General features: G+C 41.1%; 1 protein-coding gene across 1 annotated transcript in view; it reads left to right on the plus strand.

The window, feature by feature from the left end:
* The window catches only part of TOP6BL (TOP6B like initiator of meiotic double strand breaks), an 82,474-nt gene that overhangs the window by 33,833 nt on the left and 24,891 nt on the right, over nt 1-23,750 (plus strand). The window contains exons 5-9 of the mRNA XM_069566375.1: nt 9,853-9,936; nt 14,254-14,309; nt 15,189-15,260; nt 16,770-16,965; nt 19,695-19,845. Of these exons, the coding sequence (XP_069422476.1) occupies nt 9,853-9,936; nt 14,254-14,309; nt 15,189-15,260; nt 16,770-16,965; nt 19,695-19,845 (559 nt within the window). The remainder of the gene's footprint in view (nt 1-9,852; nt 9,937-14,253; nt 14,310-15,188; nt 15,261-16,769; nt 16,966-19,694; nt 19,846-23,750) is intronic.

The raw sequence follows: 23,750 nt of genomic DNA on the forward strand, positions 1-23,750 counted from the left end.
GGTTTCCCTTGTGACTCAGGTGGTGAAGAATCTGCCTGCAATGCGGGAGACCTGGGTTCGATCCCTGGGTTGGGACGATCCCCTGGAGAAGGTAAAGGCTACTGCTCCAGTATTCTGACTTGGAGAATTCCATGGACTGTATAGTCCATGGGGTGGCAGAGTCAGGGACTTTCACTGTCACTTTTGCTTGAACATTCTTTGGCATTGTCCTTCTTTGGGAGTGGAATGAAAACCGACCTTTTCAGTCCAGTGGCCACTGCTTAGTTTTCCAAACTTGCTAGCATATTGAGTGTAGCACTTTAGCAGTGTCATCTTTTAGGATCTGAAATATCTCAGCTGGAATTCCATCACCTCCACTAGCTTTGTTTGTAGTAACGCTTCCTAAGGCCTGCTTGACCTCACACTGCAGATGAATGACCACACCATCGTAGTCATCCAGGTCATTAAGACCTTTTCTGTACTGTTCTTCTGTGTTTTCTTGCCACCTCTTAATATCTTCTGCTTCTGTTAAGTCCTTGATGTTTCTGTCCTTTTTTGTGCCCATATTTGCATGAAATATTCCCTTGGTATCTGTAGTTTTCTTGAAGAGATCCCTCGTCTTTCCCATTCTATTGTTTTCCTCTATTTCTTTGCACTGTTCACTTAAGAAGGCTTTTTATCTCTCCTTGCTATTCTTTGGAACTCTGCATTCAGATGAATATATCTTTCTCTTTCTCCTTTGCATTTTGATTCTCTTCTTTTCTCGGCTATTTGTAAGGCCCCCTCAGAAAACTACTTTGCCTTATTGCATTTCTTGAATCTGAGCAAATTCTGGGAGATAGTGGAGGACAGAGGAACCTGGCATGATGCAGTCCATGGGGTTGCAAAGAATCGGAGAGGACTTAGTGACTGAAGAAGGACAACAACAGTTATAAAACTATTATTGTCAGTTCAGTTCAGTTCAGTCGCTCAGTCGTGTCCGACTCTTTGCGACCCCATGAATCGCAGCACGCCAGGCCTCCCTGTCCATCACCATCTCCCAGAGTTCACCCAGACTCACATCCATCGAGTCCGTGATGCCATCCAGCCATCTCATCCTCGGTCGTTCCCTTCTCCTGCTCCCAATCCCTCCCAGCATCAGAGTCTTTTCCAATGAGTCAACTCTTTGCATGAGGTGGCCAGAGTACTGGAGTTTCAGCTTTAGCATCATTCCCTCCAAAGAAATCCCAGGGTTGATCTCTTTCAGAATGGACTGGTTGGATCTCCTTGCAGTCCAAGGGACTCTCAAGAGTCTTCTCCAACACCACAGTTCAAAAACATCAATTCTTCGGCGCTCAGCCTTCTTCACAGTCCAACTCTCACATCCATACATGACCACTGGAAAAACCATAGCCTTGACTCGTCGAACCTTAGTCGGCAAAGTAATGTCTCTGCTTTTGAATATTCTATTTAGGTTGGTCATAACTTTTCTCCCAAGGAGTAAGCATCTTTTAATTTCATGGCCACAATCACCATCTGTAGTGATTTTGGAGCCCCCCAAAATAAAGTCTGACACTGTTTCCACTGTTTCCTCATCTATTTGCCGTGAAGTGATGGGACCAGATGCCATGATCTTCGTTTTCTGAATGTTGAACTTTAGGCCAACTTTTTCACTCTCCTCTTTCACTTTCATCAAGAGGCTTTTTAGTTCCTCTTCACTTTCTGCGATAAGGGTGGTGTCATCTGCATATCTGAAGTTATTGATATTTCTCCCGGCAATCTTGATTCCAGCTTGTGTTTCTTCCAGTCCAGTGTTTCTCATGATGTACTCTGCATATAAGTTAAAGCAGGGGGACAATATATAGCCTTGACGTACTCCTTTTCCTATTTTGAACCAGTCTGTTGTTCCATGTCCAGTTCTAACTGTTGCTTCCTGACCTGCATACAGATTTCTTAAGAGGCAGGTCAGGTGGCCTGGTATTCCCATCTCTTTCAGAATTTTCCACAGTTTATTGTGATCCACACAGTCAAAGGCTTTGGCATAGTCAATAAAGCAGAAATAGATGTTTTTCTGGAACGCTCTTGCTTTTTCCATGATCCAGTGGATGTTGGCAATTTGATCTCTGGTTCCTCTGCCTTTTCTAAAACCAGCTTGAACATCAGGGAGTTCACAGTTCATGTATTGCTGAAGCCTGGCTTGGAGAATTTTCAGCATTACTTTACTAGCATGTGGGATGAGTGCAATTGTGTGGTAGTTTGAGCATTCTTTGGCATTGCCTTTCTTTGGGATTGGAATGAAAACTGACCTTTTCCAGTCTTGTGGCCACTGCTGAGTTTTCCATATTTGCTGGCATATTGAGTGCAGCACTTTCACAGCATCATCTTTCAGGATTTGAAACAGCTCAATTGGAATTCCATCACCTCCACTAGCTTTGTTCGTAGTGATGCTTTCTAAGGCCCACTTGACTTCACATTCCAAGATGTCTAGATTAGTGATCACATCATCATGATTATCTGAGTCGTGAAGATCTTTTTTGTACAGTTCTTCCGTGTATTCTTGCCACCTCTTCTTAATATCTTCTGCTTCTGTTAGGTCCATACCATTTCTGTCCCTTATCGAGCCCATCTTTGCATGAAATGTTCCCTTGGTATCTCTGATTTTCTTGAAGAGATCTCTAGTCTTTCCCAATCTGTTTTCGTCTATTTCTTTGCATTGATCGCTGAAGAAGGCTTTCTTATCTCTTCTAGCTATTCTTTGGAACTCTGCTTTTAGATGCCTGTATCTTTCCTTTCCTCCTTTGCTTTTGGCCTCTCTTCTCTTCACAGGTATTTGTAAGGCCTCCCCAGACAGCCATTTTGCTTTTTTGCATTTCTTTTCCATGGGGATGGTCTTGATCCCTGTCTCCTGCACAGTGTCACGAACTTCATTCCATAGTTCATTAGGCACTCTGTCTATCAGATCTAGGCCCTTAAATCTATTTCTCACTTCCACTGTATAATCATAAGGGATTTGATTTAGGTCATACCTGAATGGTCTAGCGGTTTTCCCTACTTTCTTCAATTTAAGTCTGAATTTGGCAATAAGGAGTTCATGATCTGAGCCACAGTCAGCTCCTGGTCTTGTTTTTGTTGACTGTATAGAGCTTTTCCATCTTTTGCTGCATAGAATATAATCAATCTGATTTTGGTGTTAACCGTCTGGTGATGTCCATGTGTAGAGTCTTCTCTTGTATTGTTGGAAGAGAGTGTTTGCTATGACCAGTGCATTTTCTTGGCAAAACTCTTTTAGTCTTTGCCCTGCTTCATTCCACATTCCAATGCCAAATTTGCCTGTTACTCCAGGTGTTTCTTGACTTCCTACTTTTGCATTCCAGTCCCCTATAATGAAAAGGACATCTTTTTTGGGTGTTAGTTCTAAAAGGTCTTGTAGGTCTTCATAAAACCGTTCAACTTCAGCTTCTTCAGCATTACTGGTTGGGGCATAGACTTGGATAACTGTGATATTGAATGGTTTGCCTTGGAGATGAACAGAGATCATTCTGTCATTTTGTTATTGCATCCAAGTACTGCATTTTGGACTCTTTTGTTGACCATGATGGCTACTCCATTTCGTCTGAGGGATTCCTGCCCGCAGAAGTAGATATAATGGTCATCTGAGTTAAATTCACCCATTCCAGTCCATTTTAGTTCTCTGATTCTTAGAATGTCGACGTTCACCCTTGCCATCTCTTGTTTGACCACTTCCAATTTGCCTTGATTCATGGACCTGACATTCCAGGTTCCTATGCAATATTGCTCTTTACAGCATCGGATCTTGCTTCTATCACCAGTCACATCCACAACTGGGTATTGTTTTTGCTTTGGCTCCATCCCTTCGTTCTTCCTGTAGTTATTTCTCCTCTGATCTCCAGTAGCATATTGGGCACCTAATGACCTGAGGAGTTCCTCTTTTGGTATCCTATCATATTGCCTTTTCATACTGTTCATGGGGTTCTCAAGGCAAGAACACTGAAGTGGCTTGCCATTCCCTTCTCTAGTGGACCACTTTCTGTCAGACCTCTCCACCATGACCCGCCCATCTTGGGTTGCCCCGCAGGCATGGCTTGGTTTCATTGAGTTAGACAAGGCTGTGGTCCTAGTGTGATTAGATTGATGGTTTCAGTGTGTCTGCCCTCTGATGCCCTCTTGCAACACCTACCATCTTACTTGGGTTTCTCTTACCTTGGACGTGGGGGTATCTCTTCACGGCTGCTCCAGCAAAGCACAGCCGCTGCTCCTTACCTTGGATGAGGGGTATCTCCTTACCACCACCGTTCCTGACCTTCAATGTGGGATAGCTCCTCTAGGCCCTCCTCCTGCGCAGCCACCACTCCTAGGGTTGCTCCTCCCGGCTGCGGGCCCTGGCCTCGGGCATGAGGTGGCTCCTCCCAGCTGCCGCCCCTGGCCTCGGGTGCGAGGTGGCTTCTCCCGGCCGCCCCTGACCTCAGACGTGGGGTGTCTCCCGGCCACCCCGACCTCGGACACAGGGTGTCTCCCGGCCGCCACTGGCCTCGGACGTGGGGTAACTCCTCCTGGCTGCCGCCCTGACCTCGGAAGCAGGGTGTCTCCTCTCGGCCGCCCCTGACCTGACCTGTCAGGTAGCGAAAAAAAAAAAACAAAACCCAAAAGCCACTTGATTCCAGTGAACCAAGGAAAACAGTGCTGGAAAAGGAAATCATGTGTTTTACTCAGTCTGAACAAAAAGTGATAATTCTTAGACCTAGCATATGTATTATTTAAGCCTCCTGACAACTCTGTGAAGTGGCTAGGACAAGAATTTCAGAGAATTTGACTGTCTTTCCCAAGGTCATTCCATAGTTACGTGACAGAATCTGAATCAAAGTCTGACTCGTATTGATCAGTGCTATTTCAATATTTATTCATTCTGTTAGATACCTCTGTTTGTTCACTATAGCTTCACTGTCCTAGAAAGAGTCGCAAGATGTTGCTTGATCCCAAGGTACTTGCAATCTAGGAATATCAAGGAAATGATAGATAAGTAAACAAATAATTACAATACAGTGTACTAGAGATATTTTCTGGGTGTAAGGAGTTCAGAGATGAAAGAATAAAAAATTATCATCAGAGTGATAAAATTTCTTTCTTTTTTTTTTCCCTATTGCAAAAGCAGTGTTTCTCTCAAGAAAGTCAAAGTGTACATTGAGAGCACAGATAATTTGACTTAATCAAGGTGCATGTCTGGGTTCATATCTTTCCACATAAGAGTGGGACGTTTCAGTTTAAGGTTTCCAGAATGGTACACCTCCAGTCTGGCTGTGGAAATTGGTGATTGGAAATAAGTAGAGGTCAAGGTCATTGGAGTTGAGGAGGTCAGAGAATTTTGGAACTAAGTTCTCACTTAGACTGGTCATCTGCTTGGATGTGGAAGTCAACCAAGATGATGACAGGACTTAGAGTACAGAGGACAGTTGCGCTTAGTGCCAGTTAATCAGTCGGTGGGGAGAAGTAAGAGTAGTATAACCTCAGAGGACCAAGGATTCCTGAAAGCATTTGTTCTGTTCTGTCTCATTGTCTTCGATACTGTGCAGCTTTTAGACAGATACTAGAATGAAGAGAATGGGGAGAGGAAAAGGGGAGGTCGTGAAAAGATTTCATCATACGTGTATACTTCAGGTGGGGAGAAGGGTCAGGTAGCAAGGTTTACAGCAAAGGCTGGTGAATGGAGACATCTGTGAAAAGGCAGCAACAAGTGATCCACTGCTTTGGGCATGTGGGGAAAGCTAATTCCAGGGAAGACTGAGGGAAAACTTCATTTAAGAAAGATGCTGGACTTCCCTGGTGGTCCAGTGGTGAAAATGCTGCACTTCCAGTGCTCCCACTGCAGGGGCCGTGCATTGAATCCCTGGTCTGGAAACTGAGATCCCACATGCAGTGCCAGGTGGTCAAAAAAAAGGTTGCTGGGTTTTGTGTTTGTGCTCAGTCCTGCACCTTGGAGTCCATTAGGCTGGGTAATACGTCCTTCCAAAAACAATTTGATTTTGCACGGTCTTGACAGATTTATCCATTTTTGTATTCATTTTTGTTATAATAGTAAATGATACAATGACTATATATATATATATATATATATATATATATATATATAGACATAAAAACATATCTATCTCTTTTTTTCTTATTATCCATCATCTGAGTACTTACCTATTTAAGCAAAGAAAGAGACACTGACATTCTCTTATAAAGTCATATAGAGCCCATAACTGCATCAGTTCAGTTCAGTCACTCAGTCGTGTCCGACTCTTTGCCACCCCATGAATCACAGCACGCCAGGCCTCCCCGTCCATCACCATCTCCCGGAGTTCACTCAAACTCATGTCCATCGAGTCCCTGATGCCATCCATCCGTCTTATCCTCTGTCGTCCCCTTCTCCTCCTGCCCCCAATCCCTCCCAGCATCAGGGTCTTTTCCAATGAGTCAACTCTTCGCACGAGGTGGCCAAAGTACTGGAGTTTCAGCTTCAGCATCAGTCCTTCCAATGAACACCCAGGACTGGTCTCCTTTAGGATGGACTGGTTGGATCTCCTTGCAGTCCAAGGGACTCTCAAGAGTCTTCTCCAACACCACAGTTCAAAAACATCAATTCTTCGGCATGCAGCTTTCTTCACAGTCCAACTCTCACATCAATACATGACCACTGGAAAAACCATAGCCTTGACTAGAAGGACCTTTGTTGGCAAAGTAGTATCTCGGCTTTTCAACACGCTATCTAGGTTGGTCATAACTTTCCTTCCAAGGAGTAAGTGTCTTTTAATTTCATGGCTGCAGTCACCATCTGCAGTGATTTTGGAGCCCCAAAAAGTAAAGTCTGACACTGTTTCCACTGTTTGCCCATCTATTTGCCATGAAGTGATGGGACCAGATGCCATGATCTTCGTTTTCTGAATGTTGAGCTTTAAGCCAACTTTTTCACTCTCCATTTTCACTTTCATCAAGAGGCTTTTTAGTTCCTCTTCACTTTCTGCGATAAGGGTGGTGTCATCTGCATATCTGAGGTTATTGGTATTTCTCCCGGCAGTCTTGATTCCAGATTGTGTTTCTTCCAGTCTAGTGTTTCTCATGATGTACTCTGCATATAAGTTAAATAAGCAGGGGGACAATATACAGCCTTGATGTACTCCTTTTCCTGTTTGGAACCAGTCTGTTGTTCCATGTCCAGTTCTAACTGTTGCTTCCTGACCTGCATTTAGGTTTCTCAAGAGGCAGGTCAGGTGGTCTGGCATTCCCATCTCGTTCAGAATTTTCCACAGTTTATTGTGATAAGTGTATATTTAAAAATATAAAATACCTCCCATAATCTATCATATGATTAGACTTGTCATTTAAGGGTAATGACTGAAACATGACTCAGTGGTAATTTCTGCTGCCCAGGACTGGCAGCATATGTTTTTTCCTGATAACATATAAGTTCACTGTTTCTGAGGCACATTAGGCCTGGGGTACTGGCTGTAAAAGACTGTGTAGTGTCTCTTCCTCCCTCCTCCCATCTCTCTTTCTCTCAATAATTTATGAGTAGGTCTTAAAAGGAGCTATTTGTTTTGTGTTAACTATCCTCTGCTGACCTGACATTATTTCACTTTATATTCTCAGTCTGGATTAGGTGCCAATCATTCCTGTGTATTTTTTTAGCTTGTCTTATATGTTTAAATCATAAAGCTTCTTCACATTATCACATAAATTATTTATTTCATCTTTCTCTTCTACTTAAGTGTAACCTCTTCAAATTTAGAGATGGTTTTACTTATCTCTATAAACCTAGGCACATAATAAACATTAAGTATTTTATCAATGAATACATACATATACATATTCAGTAATCATAATGTAAGCATTGCCCATAAGGTTCCATAAGAAATAATGATAGATTACATAATATCTGATTCAGATAGCTATGTACAGAAAATGAGCTTTCTTGGAGAGGTAGCATTGTATAGTGAAAGGTGGGCTTTGGAGTTCTCAGATCTAGGTTTGACTCCCAATTCTGCCAGTTAATTAGCTATGTGTGACCTTGGACAAATTAATTAGCTTCTTTAGTCTCATTATCCTCCCCATGAAATGGGGATATATTCTACTTGTATGTAAACTGCTTGGGATGTAGCAGGTGTTCAGTAAATGATAGTTCCCATCATTATTAATTGTAGACCCTCCCTGGTAGCTTTTCAAGGAACTTTCACTTGTTTGGTTGCCTTACTGCTAGATATAATTAAGCCCTTTATATGATACACGCTATAATCACTAAGGTTACAGAAGTTTGAAACTGTTCCAATAAGTTGTTTTTAAAGTGTTAAGTATGGAAAATGCTTTAAAGAGACCATTGCTTTTCTGCATTTGAACATTTTATAATAAACATTTTAAAAATAAGGATATGACTGTGGTATGTATGCTACAGTTAGTGTTTAACTACTGCTACTTACACGTTAATAATCCTAGATTTGTTTATAGATTTTCTAATAATCCCCATCCATTTTTCTAATATTTTCAAATATTTTTATAATATTATTCTAATCATCCCCACCCATTGCACAGTTATTGATCTTTTTTTTCAGTGAACTTATAACAAAGCATTATAGTAGTTTATTCTTCTTTATTAGCTATTTGCATGTTTTTTTCTTTATTGTGTTGAGATTTTGAGATCTGGGACCTTTTTTCTCCCTTAATATTTACCTAGTATATGAGTCTGTATTATCTGAGCCACTAATAAAAACTTACTGATTTCTGACTCTATTTCCTCTTCTTTAACTTATCTAGTTTTTAGGAGATACCTTCTAACTATGGTTTTAAGGACATTATATTAAATGTAAAGAGCTTCCCTGATAGCTCAGTTGGTAAAGAATCCGCCTGCAATGCAGGAGACCCCAGTTCAATTCCTGGGTCAGGAAGATCTTCTGGAGAAGGGATAGGATACCCTCTCCAGTGTTCTTGGGCTTCCCTTGTGGCTCAGCTGGTAAAGAATCCTCCTGCAATGTGGGAGATCCGAATTCGATCACTGGGTTGTAGTACAGGAAAGTGGTTAAAGCTAAAGCTTTCAAGCCAGATCAGCAAGAACTTGGCAAGGTTGTTTAATCTCTTTGAACCTTTTTTTTTTTTTTTTTTTAAATGGAGGGCTTCCCTTGTGGCTCAATCCATCTTCTATGCATGGGAGACCTGGGTTCAATCTCACTTTCATTCACTTTCACAGAACACAGACCTTCTCACTTTTGAGCTTCTGCTTTACAGCTTTTCCTTAAAAATAAATGTTTGGATGAACAGATTAAGGTTTAAAAATAGGTTCTCTTTAATGTCTGCTCCTTTGACTCCATTGAGATTCTTTGGTTTTAAAAATTTTATTTATTTAATTTTGGCTGTGCTGAGTCTTCATTGCTGATATGGGCTTCTCTCCAGTAGTGGCAAGCAAGGGCTACTCTCTAATTGTGGTGCGTGGGCTAATTGCGGTGACTTCTGTTGGAGTGGAGTGCAGGCTCTAAAGCACATGAGCTTCAGGAGTGGCAGTGCTCTAGACAGGCTCAGCAGTCATGGTGCTCGGGCTTATTTGCTCCATGGCCTGTGGGATATTCCCGGATCAGGGATTGAACCCATTTCTTCTGCATTGGCAGGTGGATTCTTTACCACTGAGCCTCCAGGAAAGCCCCACTGAAATTCTTACTACAGATTGACCCTTATTAGGATAGTAGACTTAAGCTAGGATTACTCTTCTCAGCTCCAATCTAAATTACTTTTTTCCCCCTGGATGTCTGAAAAGCTTTCTGAGGTGTAGTTAGTTTTATAAGAAGAAATATCATAATTTAATTCATTTGTGCCCTTGAGTTTGTGCTTATATGGTGGATGTTTTTGTTATAGGCTGATGTAAAGCCCAGGACTTTGATGACAGATAGTCTGGTTATAAAGAATTTTTTACGCAAAGTCATCACTGTGCTCCCCAAGGTAAGCGGTTCTTTTTGCACAATAATGACTCTCTTGTTTAAGTCATGTGTTTTTAAAAGACCTCTACTCTGTAGGGCATGGGAGCATCTGATTGGTTCTCTTTCTTTTTATGACAGTGATTAAAAGTTTTAATATTGAATTGGTTTGGTTCCTTTATCTCTAAGGCAGGCTTGGTATTGGCCATGTGACATCTTTGAGAGCCTGTGGATATAGAGAGAACTTTGTTTTAGATTCATATTTTCACTGCCTTACTGTTTTATTGTATCACTTTGAATACCTCGTTTCCCTCCTCTGTGCTTCTTCTTTCTTTTAAACCTGGATAATAAACTGCTGATTATCTCCTTCTTTTCTAAAGTGACTATAAGAGTAAATAAGGAAATTCTGACTTTAAACTCAGGAGAGCTAAAGTTTTTGTTATTACCTGTAGTTAGAAATGCTTATAAAGTCACAGCAATAAAGTGTGCTGTGTAACTTCCCCTGTTTTTCTTGCAGGTTTCCTCCTATTTCTGTCTTAAGCAAGATTCAGTATTTATTTTTAGCCAATTTCTAGTCCAAGTGTTCACCACATATTCATTCATTCAGCTCTCCCAGTACCCCTTGTGGAGTAGGTTTTATCATCATCATTCCCATTTTACAGCCCAGGAAACTGTGGCACAGATGTTAAATAACTTGCAGAGCCACAATTTGAAAGGAGACAGTCTGGCTCTAGAGTCTCTTATTACCCATGATATTATGGAGAAAGAAAAAATATAGGTTGAAGGTAGAAAATAATTACAACAGTAAAGTAAACTGGAGGGAGAACATAAGAGTCTGATGGGGATAGGAGAAGGAAAAACAAAGAAAAAAGCATGGAGTTTCCATATATGAAAACAATGGAAGCAATAGAGAGAAAAACGGATAGTTCTTTAAGAAGGGGAGAAGAGAAACATTAGGACAACAGTAGAGGACAAAGGGTAATATTTCCTCATCAGTTCAGTTCAATTCAGTCGCTCAGTCATGTCCGACTCTTTGCGACCCCATGAATCGCAGCACGCCAGGCCTCCGTGTCCATCACCAACTCCCAGAATTCACTCAGACTCGCGTCCATCAAGTCAGTGATGCCATCCAGCCATCTCATCCTCGGTCGTCCCCTTCTCCTCCTGCCCCCAATCCCTCCCAGCATCAGAGTTTTTTCCAATGAGTCAACTCTTTGCATGAGGTGGCCAAAGTACTGGAGTTTCAGCTTTAGCATCATTCCCTCCAAAGAAATCCCAGGGTTGATCTCTTTCAGAATGGACTGGTTGGATCTCCTTGCAGTCCAAGGGACTCTCAAGAGTCTTCTCCAACACCACAGTTCAAAAGCATCAATTCTTCGGCGCTCGGCCTTCTTCACAGTCCAACTCCAACATCCATACATGACCACAGGAAAAACCATAGCCTTGACTCATCGGACTTTAGTCGGCAAAGTAATGTCTCTGCTTCTGAATATGCTATCTAGGTTGGTCATAACTTTCCTTCCAAGGAGTAAGCGTCTTTTAATTTCATGGCTGCAGTCACCATCTGCAGTGATTTTGGAGCCCCAAAAAATAAAGTCTGACACTGTTTCCACTGTTTGCCCATCTATTTGCCATGAAGTGATGGGACCAGATGCCATGATCTTCGTTTTCTGAATGTTGAGCTTTAAGCCAACTTTTTCACTCTCCACTTTCACTTTCATCAAGAGGCTTTTTAGTTCCTCTTCACTTTCTGCCATAAGGGTGGTGTCATCTGCATATCTGAGGTTATTGGTATTTCTCCCAGCAATCTTGATTCCAGCTTGTGTTTCTTCCAGTCCAGTGTTTCTCATGATGTACTCTGCATATAAGTTAAATAAGCAGGGGGACAATATACAGCCTTGACGTACTCCTTTTCCTATTTGGAACCAGTCTGTTGTTCCATGTCCAGTTCTAACTGTTGCTTCCTGACCTGCACACAGATTTCTCAAGAGGCAGGTCAGGTGGCCTGGTATTCCCATCTCTTTCAGAATTTTCCACAGTTTATTGTGATCCACACAGTCAAAGGCTTTGGCATAGTCAATAAAGCAGAAATAGATGTTTTTCTGGAACGCTCTTGCTTTTTCCATGATCCAGTGGATGTTGGCAATTTGATCTCTGGTTCCTCTGCCTTTTCTAAAACCAGCTTGAACATCAGGGAGTTCACAGTTCATGTATTGCTGAAGCCTGGCTTGGAGAATTTTCAGCATTACTTTACTAGCATGTGAGATGAGTGCAATTGTGCGGTAGTTTGAGCATTCTTTGGCATTGCCTTTCTTTGGGATTGGAATGAAAACTGACCTTTTCCAGTCCTGTGGCCACTGCTGAGTTTTCCAAATTTGCTAGCATATTGAGTGCAGCACTTTCACAGCATCATCTTTCAGATTTGAAATAGCTCTACTGGAATTTCATCACCTCCACTAGCTTTGTTCATAGTGATGCTTTCTAAGGTCCACTTGACTTCACATTCCAGGATGTCTGGCTCTAGATGAGTGATCACATCATCATGATTATCTGGGTTATGAAGATATTTTTTGTACAGTTCTTCTGTGTATTCTTGCCACCTCTTCTCAATAATATCTTCTGCTTCTGTTAGGTCCATACCATTTCTGTCCCTTATCGAGCCCATCTTTGCATGAAATGTTTCCTTGGTATCTCTAATTTTTTTGAAAAGATCTCTAGTCTTTCCCATTCTGTTCTTTTCCTCTATTTCTTTGCATTGATCGCTGAAGAAGGCTTTCTTATCTCTTCTTGCTATTCTTTGGAACTCTGCATTTGGAGGCTTATATCTTTCCTTTTCTCCTTTGTTTTTCGCCTCTCTTCTTTCCACAGCTATTTGTAAGGCCTCCCCAGACAGCCATTTTGCTTTTTTGCATTTCTGTACAATGTCACGAACCTCATTCCATAGTTCATCAGGCACTCTATCGATCAGATCTAGGCCCTTAAATCTATTTCTCACTTCCACTGTATAATCATAAATTGTTCAATAGGGTTCGACTCTGCAACCCCAAGGACGGCAGCATGACAGACTTCCCTGTCTATTACCAACTCCTGGAGCTTAATCAAACTCATGTCCATCGAGTTGGTGATGCCATACAACCATCTCATCCTCTATCATCCCCTTCTCCTCCCGCCTTAAGTCTTTCCCAGCATCAGGGTCTTTTTAAATGAGTCAGCTCTTTGCATCAAGTGGCCAGGTGGCCAAAGTTTGGAGTTTTAGCTTCAGCATCAGTCCCTCCAGTGAATATTCAGGATTGATTTCCTTTAGGATGGACTGGTTGGATTTTCTTGCAGTTCAAGGGACTCTCAAGAGACTGCTCCAACCCCACAGTTCAAAAGCATCAATTCTTCTGCGTTCAGCTTTCTTTATAGTCCAACTCTCACATCCATACATGACTACTGGATAAACCATAGCTTTGACTAGATGGACCTTTGTTGGCAAAGTATTGTCTCTGCTTTTTAATATGTTGTGTAGGTTGGTCATGATGCTAAAGCTGAAACTCCAGTACTTTGGCCACCTCATGCAAAGTGTTGACTCATTGGAAAAGACTCTGATGCTGGGAGGGATTGGGGGCAGGAGGAGAAGGGGACGACCGAGGATGAGATGGCTGGATGGCATCACTGATTTGATAGACGTGAGTCTGAGTGAACTCCGGGAGTTGGTGATGGACAGGGAGGCCTGGTGTGCTGTCATTCATGGGGTCACAAAGAGTCGGACACGACTGAGCAACTGAACTGAACTAGATCGGTCATAGCTTTTCTTCCAAGGAGCAAGCATCTTTTAATTTCATGGCTGCAGTCACCATCTGCAGTGATTTTGGAGCCCCCCAAAATAAAGTTTCTCACTGTTTCCAATGTTTCCCCATCTCTTTGTCATAAAGTGATGGGGCTGGATGTCATGATCTTAGTTTTGTGAATGTTGAGTTTTAAGCCAACTTTTCACTCTCCTCTTTCACTTTCATCAAGAGGCTCTTTAGTTCTTCCTCACTTTCTGCCTTAAGGGTGGTGTCATCTGCATATCTGAGGTTATTGATATTTCTCCTAGCAGTCTTGATTCCAACTTGTGCTTCATCCAGCCCAGCGTTTTGCATGATGTACATAATCTGTGACTAATTAGAATTCTAAGGTAGAACTCAGTGTATTTAGGATTCAGAATTTGAACACAGGCAGATGTTAACTATGTTTAGGGAAATTGCAGTGGAGGAGGGGAAGATGATATAAAGAGTATCTTCTTTAGGAATTGAGTATGGAAGTTTTAATCCTTGTTCTGGTTCATGTTAAATATCACACCCCATTTATTTTTCAGATTAGATTTAATTTCAGTGTAAAGGTAAATGGAATCCTCTCTGTGGAGATCTTTGGGTAAGTCCTTAATCCCTGACTTAAGTTTATGCAATGGTTCTACAGTTTTTCTGTTATTATTGTCCTATTTCCAGTGGGTTCACAGTTTGATTTCTTGACTCAAAGTCACTTTGAAACTTATTTTCCAAGACCCCCACATTTTCTTATTCTAGATTAGTTTTTAATGAATAAGTAGATTAACCCTTTCATGCCTTTCCCTTTCACTGGACCATTTTCCTCTTGGTTGTGTGTGCTCAGTCACTCAGTTGTATCCAGCTCTTTGTGACCTCATGGACTGTAGCCAGCCAGACTTCTTTGTACATGGAATTTCCCAGGCGAGAATACTGTAGTGGGTTGCCATTTCCTATTCCAGGGGATCTTCCTGACCCAGGGATCAAACTTGTATCTCTTGAGTCTCCTACATTGGCAGACCGCTGTGCCATTCCCCTTGGTTAGTGAAGTGAAAGTCACTCAGTTGTGTCCAACTCTTTGCAACCCCATGGACTATGCAGTCCATGGAATTCTCTAGGCCAGAATACTGGAATGGGCAGCCTTTCCCTTCTCCAGGGGATCTTCCCAACCCAGGGATTGAACCCAGGTCTCTCGCATTGCAGGTGGATTCTTTACCAGTTGAGACATAAGGGAAGCCCAGGAATACTGGAGTGGGTAGCCTATCCCTTCTCCAGGGGATCTTCCTGACCCAGGAATCAAACCATGGTCTCCTGCGTTGCAGGCAGATTCTTTACCAACTGAGCTATCAGGGAAGCCCGTTCCCCTTGGTTAATTGGTTACCAAATTTCAATCATCTCTGGAATTGGTGCTAATGGGCCAAAATTTGTATCAGGCAGAAATTGGTCTTAGAGTCTTTAAGCTATGGCTTAGCTTTTCTTTACTTTGCAGGGCAGAGAGTGAACCTGCTTTGAACCTGTCGAATGGCATTGCTCTTGTCGTAAACTGTCAACATTACCTGAGGTAAAGGGGAAGCCTTGTTGTCACGCTCCATGTTTTACTCTTATTATGAGTATGAATGTGGGCAGAAATTGAAAATGGTCTCAGTTGTCAATTCTTTGTGCCAAGTGTCAGATTCTCTGTAAGAAAAGTGAAAGTAAAAAAATTTAAGCTATCTGTATTGAAAACTATTATTATTCCTGGCTCCGGGATGTATTCTTATTTACCTGAGGGCAGGCATGTTCCTTCATCTCTCCATGCCTTAATTTCTTCTGTGAATGAATCAAAACAAACTCTGCTAATTCTGATTCCATTAGGCATGAGAAGAGAGAAATGACTTTAAAAGGTTACTTGCACTCTTGGGTAGAGAGATACTGTGAATACAAAGGAATTCTTTGTATATTATTATTTGTGTATTAGCATTTTACATAGGCTTAGAAATCATCTTTGTTCCTGCCTCCACCTTTTTCAGACTACAAAAAAAAAGAAAAAATCCATGGAGGAGGTGGAAAATAAATGGAATAGAACCCTGTGCTTTGCCTTCCTGTGCTATCCAATTACTGCAGAATCCAAAGTGAACATGAATTATAGCAAGACAACGCCTAACTTATGTTTAAGTCCAACTAATTTATTCTTTCTTTAGTAGTTTCTGCCTCTGCTTATATGCCCTGAATCAATACTGGCAGCCATAGGGCCTTAAGGCTTGAAGAGGCTGCCTGTGGTTTCTCAATCTGTTTTCTTACTCTTGCTCAAAATTACCTCTCCAGTTAGAATATGTTTATTCTTTAATATTTGCAGGAAATAAAACCCTCATCCCATATCTTTCTTTAGTAATCTTCTAGCATCATACAATCCCTGCAGGTAGACAGCTTGCTATCATAGATTTACTGAAAGAGGTTAAGCCTCTAAGCCAGTGTTTATGGACATATTTCCCCGGGTGACCTGATTAGTTTACAGAAAGGGGGAAAGGTTTATTAATATTTCTTTTCTGTTTATAAAAGAGCTCTCAGAAAGTAAACAAATACCAGATTTCACAAGATTCTTTCTAGGAGTGGAAGATGTTTCAATTTTTTCTCATCACTCCTACCAAATAGTAACCTCAGACTTCTTCAGGGGAAAGCGCAGCATATGTAAAAGCAGACATCTAAGAATCACTAGGCCAGTTTTAGGCCATTTGACTGACTCATACCCCACCTCCACCATGCTGGTCTTTGAATTATCTTAGAAACTTCTGCTCAGAACCACAGAGTAGTTTTAGTAGAGGAAATAGACTTTTGAGAATATAAAACTGCCATTAATGGGAACAAAAGCAGGAGCCATGCTGCAACTCCTGAAATGCCAATTTGTCTACTTTTTCCATTGCCTGTGATTCACTGAGTGGGACACAAGTTACTTATTCCAGCAAAATTTATGTGGTGGATTATATGGTTATGCATATGCTAGAGGTTATAAAAAGAATCTTGAATGCCCTTTAAAATAATTTCTTAAGAAGGAAAAAGGCTAAATTTGTCTTACCTGCTTTTTTTTTGACAGTACACCAAAATTTGACACAACTGAATTACCCTGCAGCAGAATCCATCCTGTGCTGGGACATCCAGTAATGCTCTTCATCCCTGATGATGTGGTGGGAATGGGCTTGTTGGGAGAGCTGACGCTGACTCCAGCCGTGGCTCTGTGTCCTTGCCCAAAGGTCTTTTCCAACCAGCTGAACAGGATCTCTTCCATTTCCATATCCTTTTGATGACAGAGTCCATCAAAATTTTCAAATTCCTTGTCTTTGAAAATGGATTTTTATATTTTAATCCTAGGAAAGCCGCTAGCATATAAACTCTGTATGTAGAAGCTGGTATGATTTGTATAAAAACAAAAACCCGATATGAAAGCTAAGCTTGCAAATTTGTTCAAGAAACTGAAAACTATAAAATATGACCCACGTGCCACCTGGTTTTCATATGGTCCAGTGTGACTGGAGCAGGAGTGAATGATGCAAATAGGAGCAGTGAGGCTGGAAAAGTAGTTTGGAGTTGAATATTTTGGATCTTGAGTGCCACACTAAGGAATGTGAATTTTATTGTGTGTATAATGGGAAACCGGTTAATGTTTTAGGACTCGCCAGCAGCCTTGTACAGGGTGGGTGGGAGAGAAAAGTCAGTAATCGCTAAGTACATAAGTAAGTGAACTGGGTGAGAGATATTAAGTGCATGAATTAAAGGTGTGATGAGCATGGAAAGGAGAGTTATCACTGGAAGGAATCAACAAAACGAGGTAACCAGTTCACTGTTTGGCGAGGGAGAGGTTAGGGGCAAGAAGTAGCTAAAGTTGCTGTCAACAGCCCTATATGCAGAAGATACAGGGTGGATATAGATATATGGAGATATAGATATATGGAGATATAGATATATGGAAACAGAAAATAGATGGGGAAGGATTCTTTTGGGGGTGATAAAAAATATCCTAAAACTGATGGTGGTGATGGTTGCACAACTTTTTGAATATACTGAAACCAATTTAATTGTACACTTTAAATGGGTGATTTGTATGATATGTAAATTAAATCTCAGTAAATCTGTTGGAAAAGATTTCCATGGATGGCTGACAGAATAATGATGCTGGCAACAAGATGAAAATTATAAATAGCAGATCTGAGGAGTGAAGAAGATTAGTTTAGCTTTACATATGTTGCATTTATGTTGCCCGCAGAACATGTTTTAAAAATAGCCATATAGAAATTTTGGCCTGGAATTTGGAAGTGGTCAGATTTTTCAGAGATATAGAGCCTCAGTGTTTTTTCCATAGGTGAGTGAGTATGGTATAGTATATGCTATGGCTAGAATATGACACAGGAGTAAACAAGTATATTGTTTGAAGGATTCTCACACTATATGTGTGTGAACTTTAAGTGATATTTACATTTACTATGAATACTGTTATGGTTGAGTTTAAATCTATCTCCTTCTTACCCATTTTCTGCTTGTTCCTTGTATTTTATTTTCTTTTCCTTGAAGGCAGACTGGATAAGGTATAGTTGTATACTATAAAACCTAAAGCAATCCCTAAGTTAATACCACAAAGAGTTATAACTAGTAATTCAAAAGGGGGATAAAAATGGAATTATTAAAAATACCCAATCCAAAATAGAATCTAAAAATAGAAAAGAAGAAAAAGGAAATAAAATACAGGGAACAAACAAAATACATAACAAGATGATAGATTTAAATGCAACCATAACAAGAATTCATATTAAATGTAAATAGTTTAAACAACCCAATTAATTAAAAGACATTCACACATCCTGACTCTTCAGATACGCCACTCTTATTCTGAGTTTGCAGCACTTCAAAGCTCCCTGGCTCTAAACAGCGAATGTGTTGGCCTCAGCTCATGTGTTAACGCCTTCTTGAGTTTGTGACGGAGACTTCACTTATAGACACTGCCTCCCTTTGCTCTGTTGTGACTTTCAGTAATGTCCCCGTGCCCCCTGGATTTTAATCTTCACACTTACTGCCTCCTGTTTACCTTATGAAAAAGAGGATTAAAACAGAAAGATGAAGGAAAATATATATTCTGGGCTTATTAGCTTTGGTCCAGGGGGACTAAAAAAGCTTACGCAGTGGTTCTTAACTGGGTACTTTTGCCCTCAGAGGACATCTGGCAATGTCTGGAGACATTTTGATCCTTATGACTGGAGGCAGAGGTGATACTGGCATCTAGTGGGAGTGGGTAGAAGCCAGGGATGCTGCTTTAGCATCCTGTAGTGCACAGGACAGCCCCACAGTAAAGAAGTGTCTGGCCCAGACTGTCAGTGTGCCAAGATCGAGAAACACTGGGTTATAGGGAGGGTGTGGGTGGGACTGGAAAGTCAAGGGGAGGAAACCATTTTAGGGGCCTATCTTTCTTAGTCCTGGTTAGAGAGTAGGTTGGAGAAGGTGAAGCATTTCCTTATCAATCTGAACGTACTCATACTCATTGGAAAATATTCTTTGGTATATGCTTTTTTTTGGTATATGTTTTTAATCTAGCATGCATCACTTAGCATTACAGTTTATTGGTTTTTATGTGTATCTCCCATACTGTAAATCTGACTTGAAGATAGGTATTAAATCTGTATGTTCATGTTTGCATCCCCAGAATTTAGTACAGTACAGTGTTTAGCCCGTGTTATTAATACCATTCAAACCTATGATTTAATGAATAGGATCAATAAATAAACAAATTGTCCCAACACTATACTTGTAGCTCACACTCATTAAATGTGGGATAGATTTCTGAAGATTCTAGTGGTTCAGTCTTTGGTGACTCACACCTATCCTTAATGTGGAAAGGGCTTAATATGTAATTGCCTAGCATGCTAGTTTATTTCTGAGAGTGTGAACCAGGTCATTGTTGCATTTGTTTTTTGCAAATGAATACATAATCTCAAAAAACTTAACATTTTGGAGTTTTCTTTAGCCACTATACATATTTCTGTATGGACCTTCAGGTCTGCCTCTGATATTTCCAAATTCAGAGCAGCCAACTACTGCTGTCTTCAAAGACGCCTCTTATTTCATTGACTGGAAGAAATACCGCTTGAGTATGGTGCCCAATTTGGATCTCAGTTTAGACAGCGGTAAATCTCTCTCTCTCTCTCTTTCTCTCTCTCTGTTTGCATAGGAATAAAGAACTCTGTAAAATATTAGAGAAATGCAAGAAAATATAAATAGCAAATATATATAAGAATAGGACCTAGTGATCTGATGGCTTAGGTTGAGGGTATAGGTAAGAGTCTGGCTAAGTCTGAGAGTCCACGTGAAGTGAGTCATACAGGTGTCAACAGGCAAAGCCCCACCAGAGCCTAACTGTTTTGGTATTATGTGTTAATGCTGGCTCCCCTCTCATTTCTACTGCCTCCTCTATTCCTGGTCTCTTTGAAGTAGTCAGTGGGCCTTTACTTTCTAGGGATTTGTTCAGAAGGTTTCTGTTGTACCTGGAGTTTTAAAAAGATTATTAAAGTTGCAGTCGCATCTTTGACTCTATTGTGGAAGAGAAACATTTCCCAATGGAATGAGAAAAATCCATATAAAATTACTTAGAAAAAATATAATACTACATAAAAGCAAGGCAGAAGTATCAACCATATAGTAATAAACCTGGGAAACTGACTGTGCTGTTCGTATAGAGCCTAACCACATTGGCTTTGGGTGAATTATGCTGAAAATTGGATGCTTAATAATTCAACCAACAAATGAAACTGAGAGATAGGCATATGCAACCATAAGCTGATGTCTAGGAGCTTTATATTCTTGAACTTGACTGTTGTTAGCTAGAATCCTTTGATATTTAAAAGATAGTCTGTTCAACTGGATCCTGAGGAAGTTTACCAGTAGGGAGGAGGTATTCAGGGAGGAGGTATTCTAGAGTTATAACTGGTATGAGAAGATTGACGCCTCCTGATACAGGGATGTATCTCTGAGAGAATCTTCATCTAGGAAGAAGGCCTCATGCTGAGGCTTTTTTTTCTTGAGTAGGTAGTTTTTCCAGAGGGTGGAATGGAAGGAGGTATCCTTGGACTCCTGTAGGTAAGTGGTTTCGTGAGGAAAGAATGTTTGGTCTTAATAAGGCTGTGGCCACAACTGTGGGCTGGCTCTTGTTTTTTATATTAAGAAAGGCCACAGACACTGAGCTAACAGTGGAGGTGAAGATTAGGTGCCCAGGCGTTGAGGAAGACATTATGTTTAACTGGCCAAGAAATGTCAATGATGGCCTTTGTCACTAGCCACTCACACCTCTGGCAGCACTTACATAACACCATCAGTGGGGGCAAAGGGTTTTCCCCGCTGTCTTGGTATCTGAGTCCAAATTCCATTTTCTCTTCCTGGCTTTGACCCTTGTTAGGGGGTCTTAGTAACTTGAATGGTGATTCATGTTCCTCTGAAAGTGAGGCAGCTGAATGAATGACATGTAATATTGTCTATTAATGTTTTGGTTTAAACTGAATTGGACCACATGGATTGTACTTAAAAAGATTAAGGTGCTAGAAAGTGACTGTAGGGATCAGATTACATGGGAATACAAATATCAGATAGCATTGTGGTTCAGTTCAGTTCAGTTCAGTCACTCAGTCGTGTCCGACTCTTTGCGACCCCATGAATCGCAGCATGCCAGGCCTCCCTGTCCATCACCAACTCCCAGAGTTCACTCAGACTCACATCCATCGAGTCAGTGATGCCATCCAGACATCTCATCCTCAGTCGTCCCCTTCTCCTGCCCCCAATCTCTCCCAGCATCAGAGTCTTTTCCAATGAGTCAACTCTTTGCATGAGGTGGCCAAAGTACTGGAGTTTCAGCTTCAGCATCATTCCTTCCAAAGAAATCCCAGGGCTGATCTCCTTCAGAATGGGCTGGTTGGATCTCTTTGCAGTCCAAGGGACTCTCAAGAGTCTTCTCCAACACCACAGTTCAAAAGCATCAATTCTTCGGCGCTCAGCCTTCTTCACAGTCCAACTCTCACATCCATACATGACCACAGGAAAAACCATAACCTTGACTAGATGGACCTTAGTCAGCAAAGTAATGTCTCTGCTTCTGAATATGCTATCTAGGTTGGTCATAACTTTCCTTCCAAGGAGTAAGCGTCTTTTAATTTCATGGCTGCAGTCACCATCTGCAGTGATTTTGGAGCCCCCAAAAATGAAGTCTGACACTGTTTCCACTGTTTCCCCATCTATTTGCCATGAAGTGATGGAACCAGATGCCATGATCTTCGTTTTCTGAATGTTGAGCTTTAAGCCAACTTTTTCACTCTCCACTTTCACTTTCATCAAGAGGCTTTTTAGTTCCTCTTCACTTTCTGCGATAAGGGTGGTGTCATCTGCATATCTGAGGTTATTGATATTTCTCCTGGCAATCTTGATTCCAGCTTGTGTTTCTTCCAGTCCAGCGTTTCTCATGATGTACTCTGCATATAAGTTAAATAAGCAGGGGGACAATATACAGCCTTGATGTACTCCTTTTCCTATTTGGAACCAGTCTGTTGTTCCATGTCCAGTTCTAACTGTTGCTTCCTGACCTGCATACAGATTTCTCAAGAGGCAGGTCAGGTGGTCTGGTACTCCCATCTCTTTCAGAATTTTTCACAGTTTATTGTGATCCACACAGTCAAAGGCTTTGGCATAGTCAATAAAGCAGAAATAGATGTTTTTCTGGAACGCTCTTGCTTTTTCCATGATCCAGTGGATGTTGGCAATTTGATCTCTGGTTCCTCTGCCTTTTCTAAATCCAGCTTGAACATCTGGAAGTTCTCAATTCATGTACTGCTGAAGCCTGGCTTGGAGAATTTTGAGAATTACTTTACTAGCATGTGAGATGAGTACAATTGTGTGGTAGTTTGAGCATTCTTTGGCATTGCCTTTCTTTGGGATTGGAAAGAAAACTGACCTTTTCCAGTCCTGTGGCCACTGCTGAGTTTTCCATATTTGCTGGCATATTGAGTGCAGCACTTTCACAGCATCATCTTTCAGGATTTGAAAGATGTTTGTTTCCAAGGCAAACCATTCAATATCACAGTAATCCAAGTCTATGCCCCAACCAGTAATGCTGAAGAAGCTGAAGTTGAACAGTTCTGTGAAGACCTACAAGACCTTTTAGAACTAACACCCAAAAAAGATGTCCTTTTCATTATAGAGGACTGGAATGCAAAAGTAGGAAGTCAAGAAACACAAGGCAAATTTGGCCTTGGAATGTGGAATGAAGCAGGGCAAAGACTAATAGAGTTTTGCCAAGAAAATGCACTGGTCATAGCAAACACTCTCTTCCAACAACACAAGAGAAGACTCTACACATGGACATCACCAGATGGTCAACACCGAAATCAGATTGATTGTATTCTTTGCAGCCAAAGATGGAGAAGCTCTATACAGTCAACAGACAAGACCGGGAGCTGACTGTGGCTTAGATCATGAATTCCTTATTACCAAATTCAGACTTAACTTGAAGAAAGTAGGGAAAACCGCTAGACCATTCAGGTATGACCTAAATCAAATCCCTTATAATTATACAGTGGAAGTGAGAAATAGATTTAAGGGCCTAGATCTGATCGATAGAGTGCCTGATGAACTATGGAATGAGGTTCGTGACATTGTACAGGAGATAGGAATCAAGACATCCCCATGGAAAAGAAATGCAAAAAAGCAAAATGGCTGTCTGGGGAGGCCTTACAAATAGCTGTGGAAAGAAGAGAGGCGAAAAACAAAGGAGAAAAGGAAAGATATAGGCATCTAAATGCAGAGTTCCAAAGAATAGCAAGAAGAGATAAGAAAGCCTTCTTCAGCGATCAATGCAATGAAATAGAGGAAAACAACAGAATGGGAACGACTAGGGATCTCTTCAAGAAAATTAGAGATACCAAGGGAACATTTCATGCAAAGATGGGCTCGATAAAGGACAGTAATGGTATGGACCTAACAGAAGCAGAAGATATTAAGAAGAGGTGGCAAGAATACACAGAAGAACTGTACAAAAAAGATCTTCAGGACC

This window comes from Ovis canadensis, chromosome 21 (assembly GCF_042477335.2).
Source record: "Ovis canadensis isolate MfBH-ARS-UI-01 breed Bighorn chromosome 21, ARS-UI_OviCan_v2, whole genome shotgun sequence".
In the NCBI taxonomy this organism is placed as follows: Eukaryota; Metazoa; Chordata; class Mammalia; order Artiodactyla; family Bovidae; genus Ovis; species Ovis canadensis.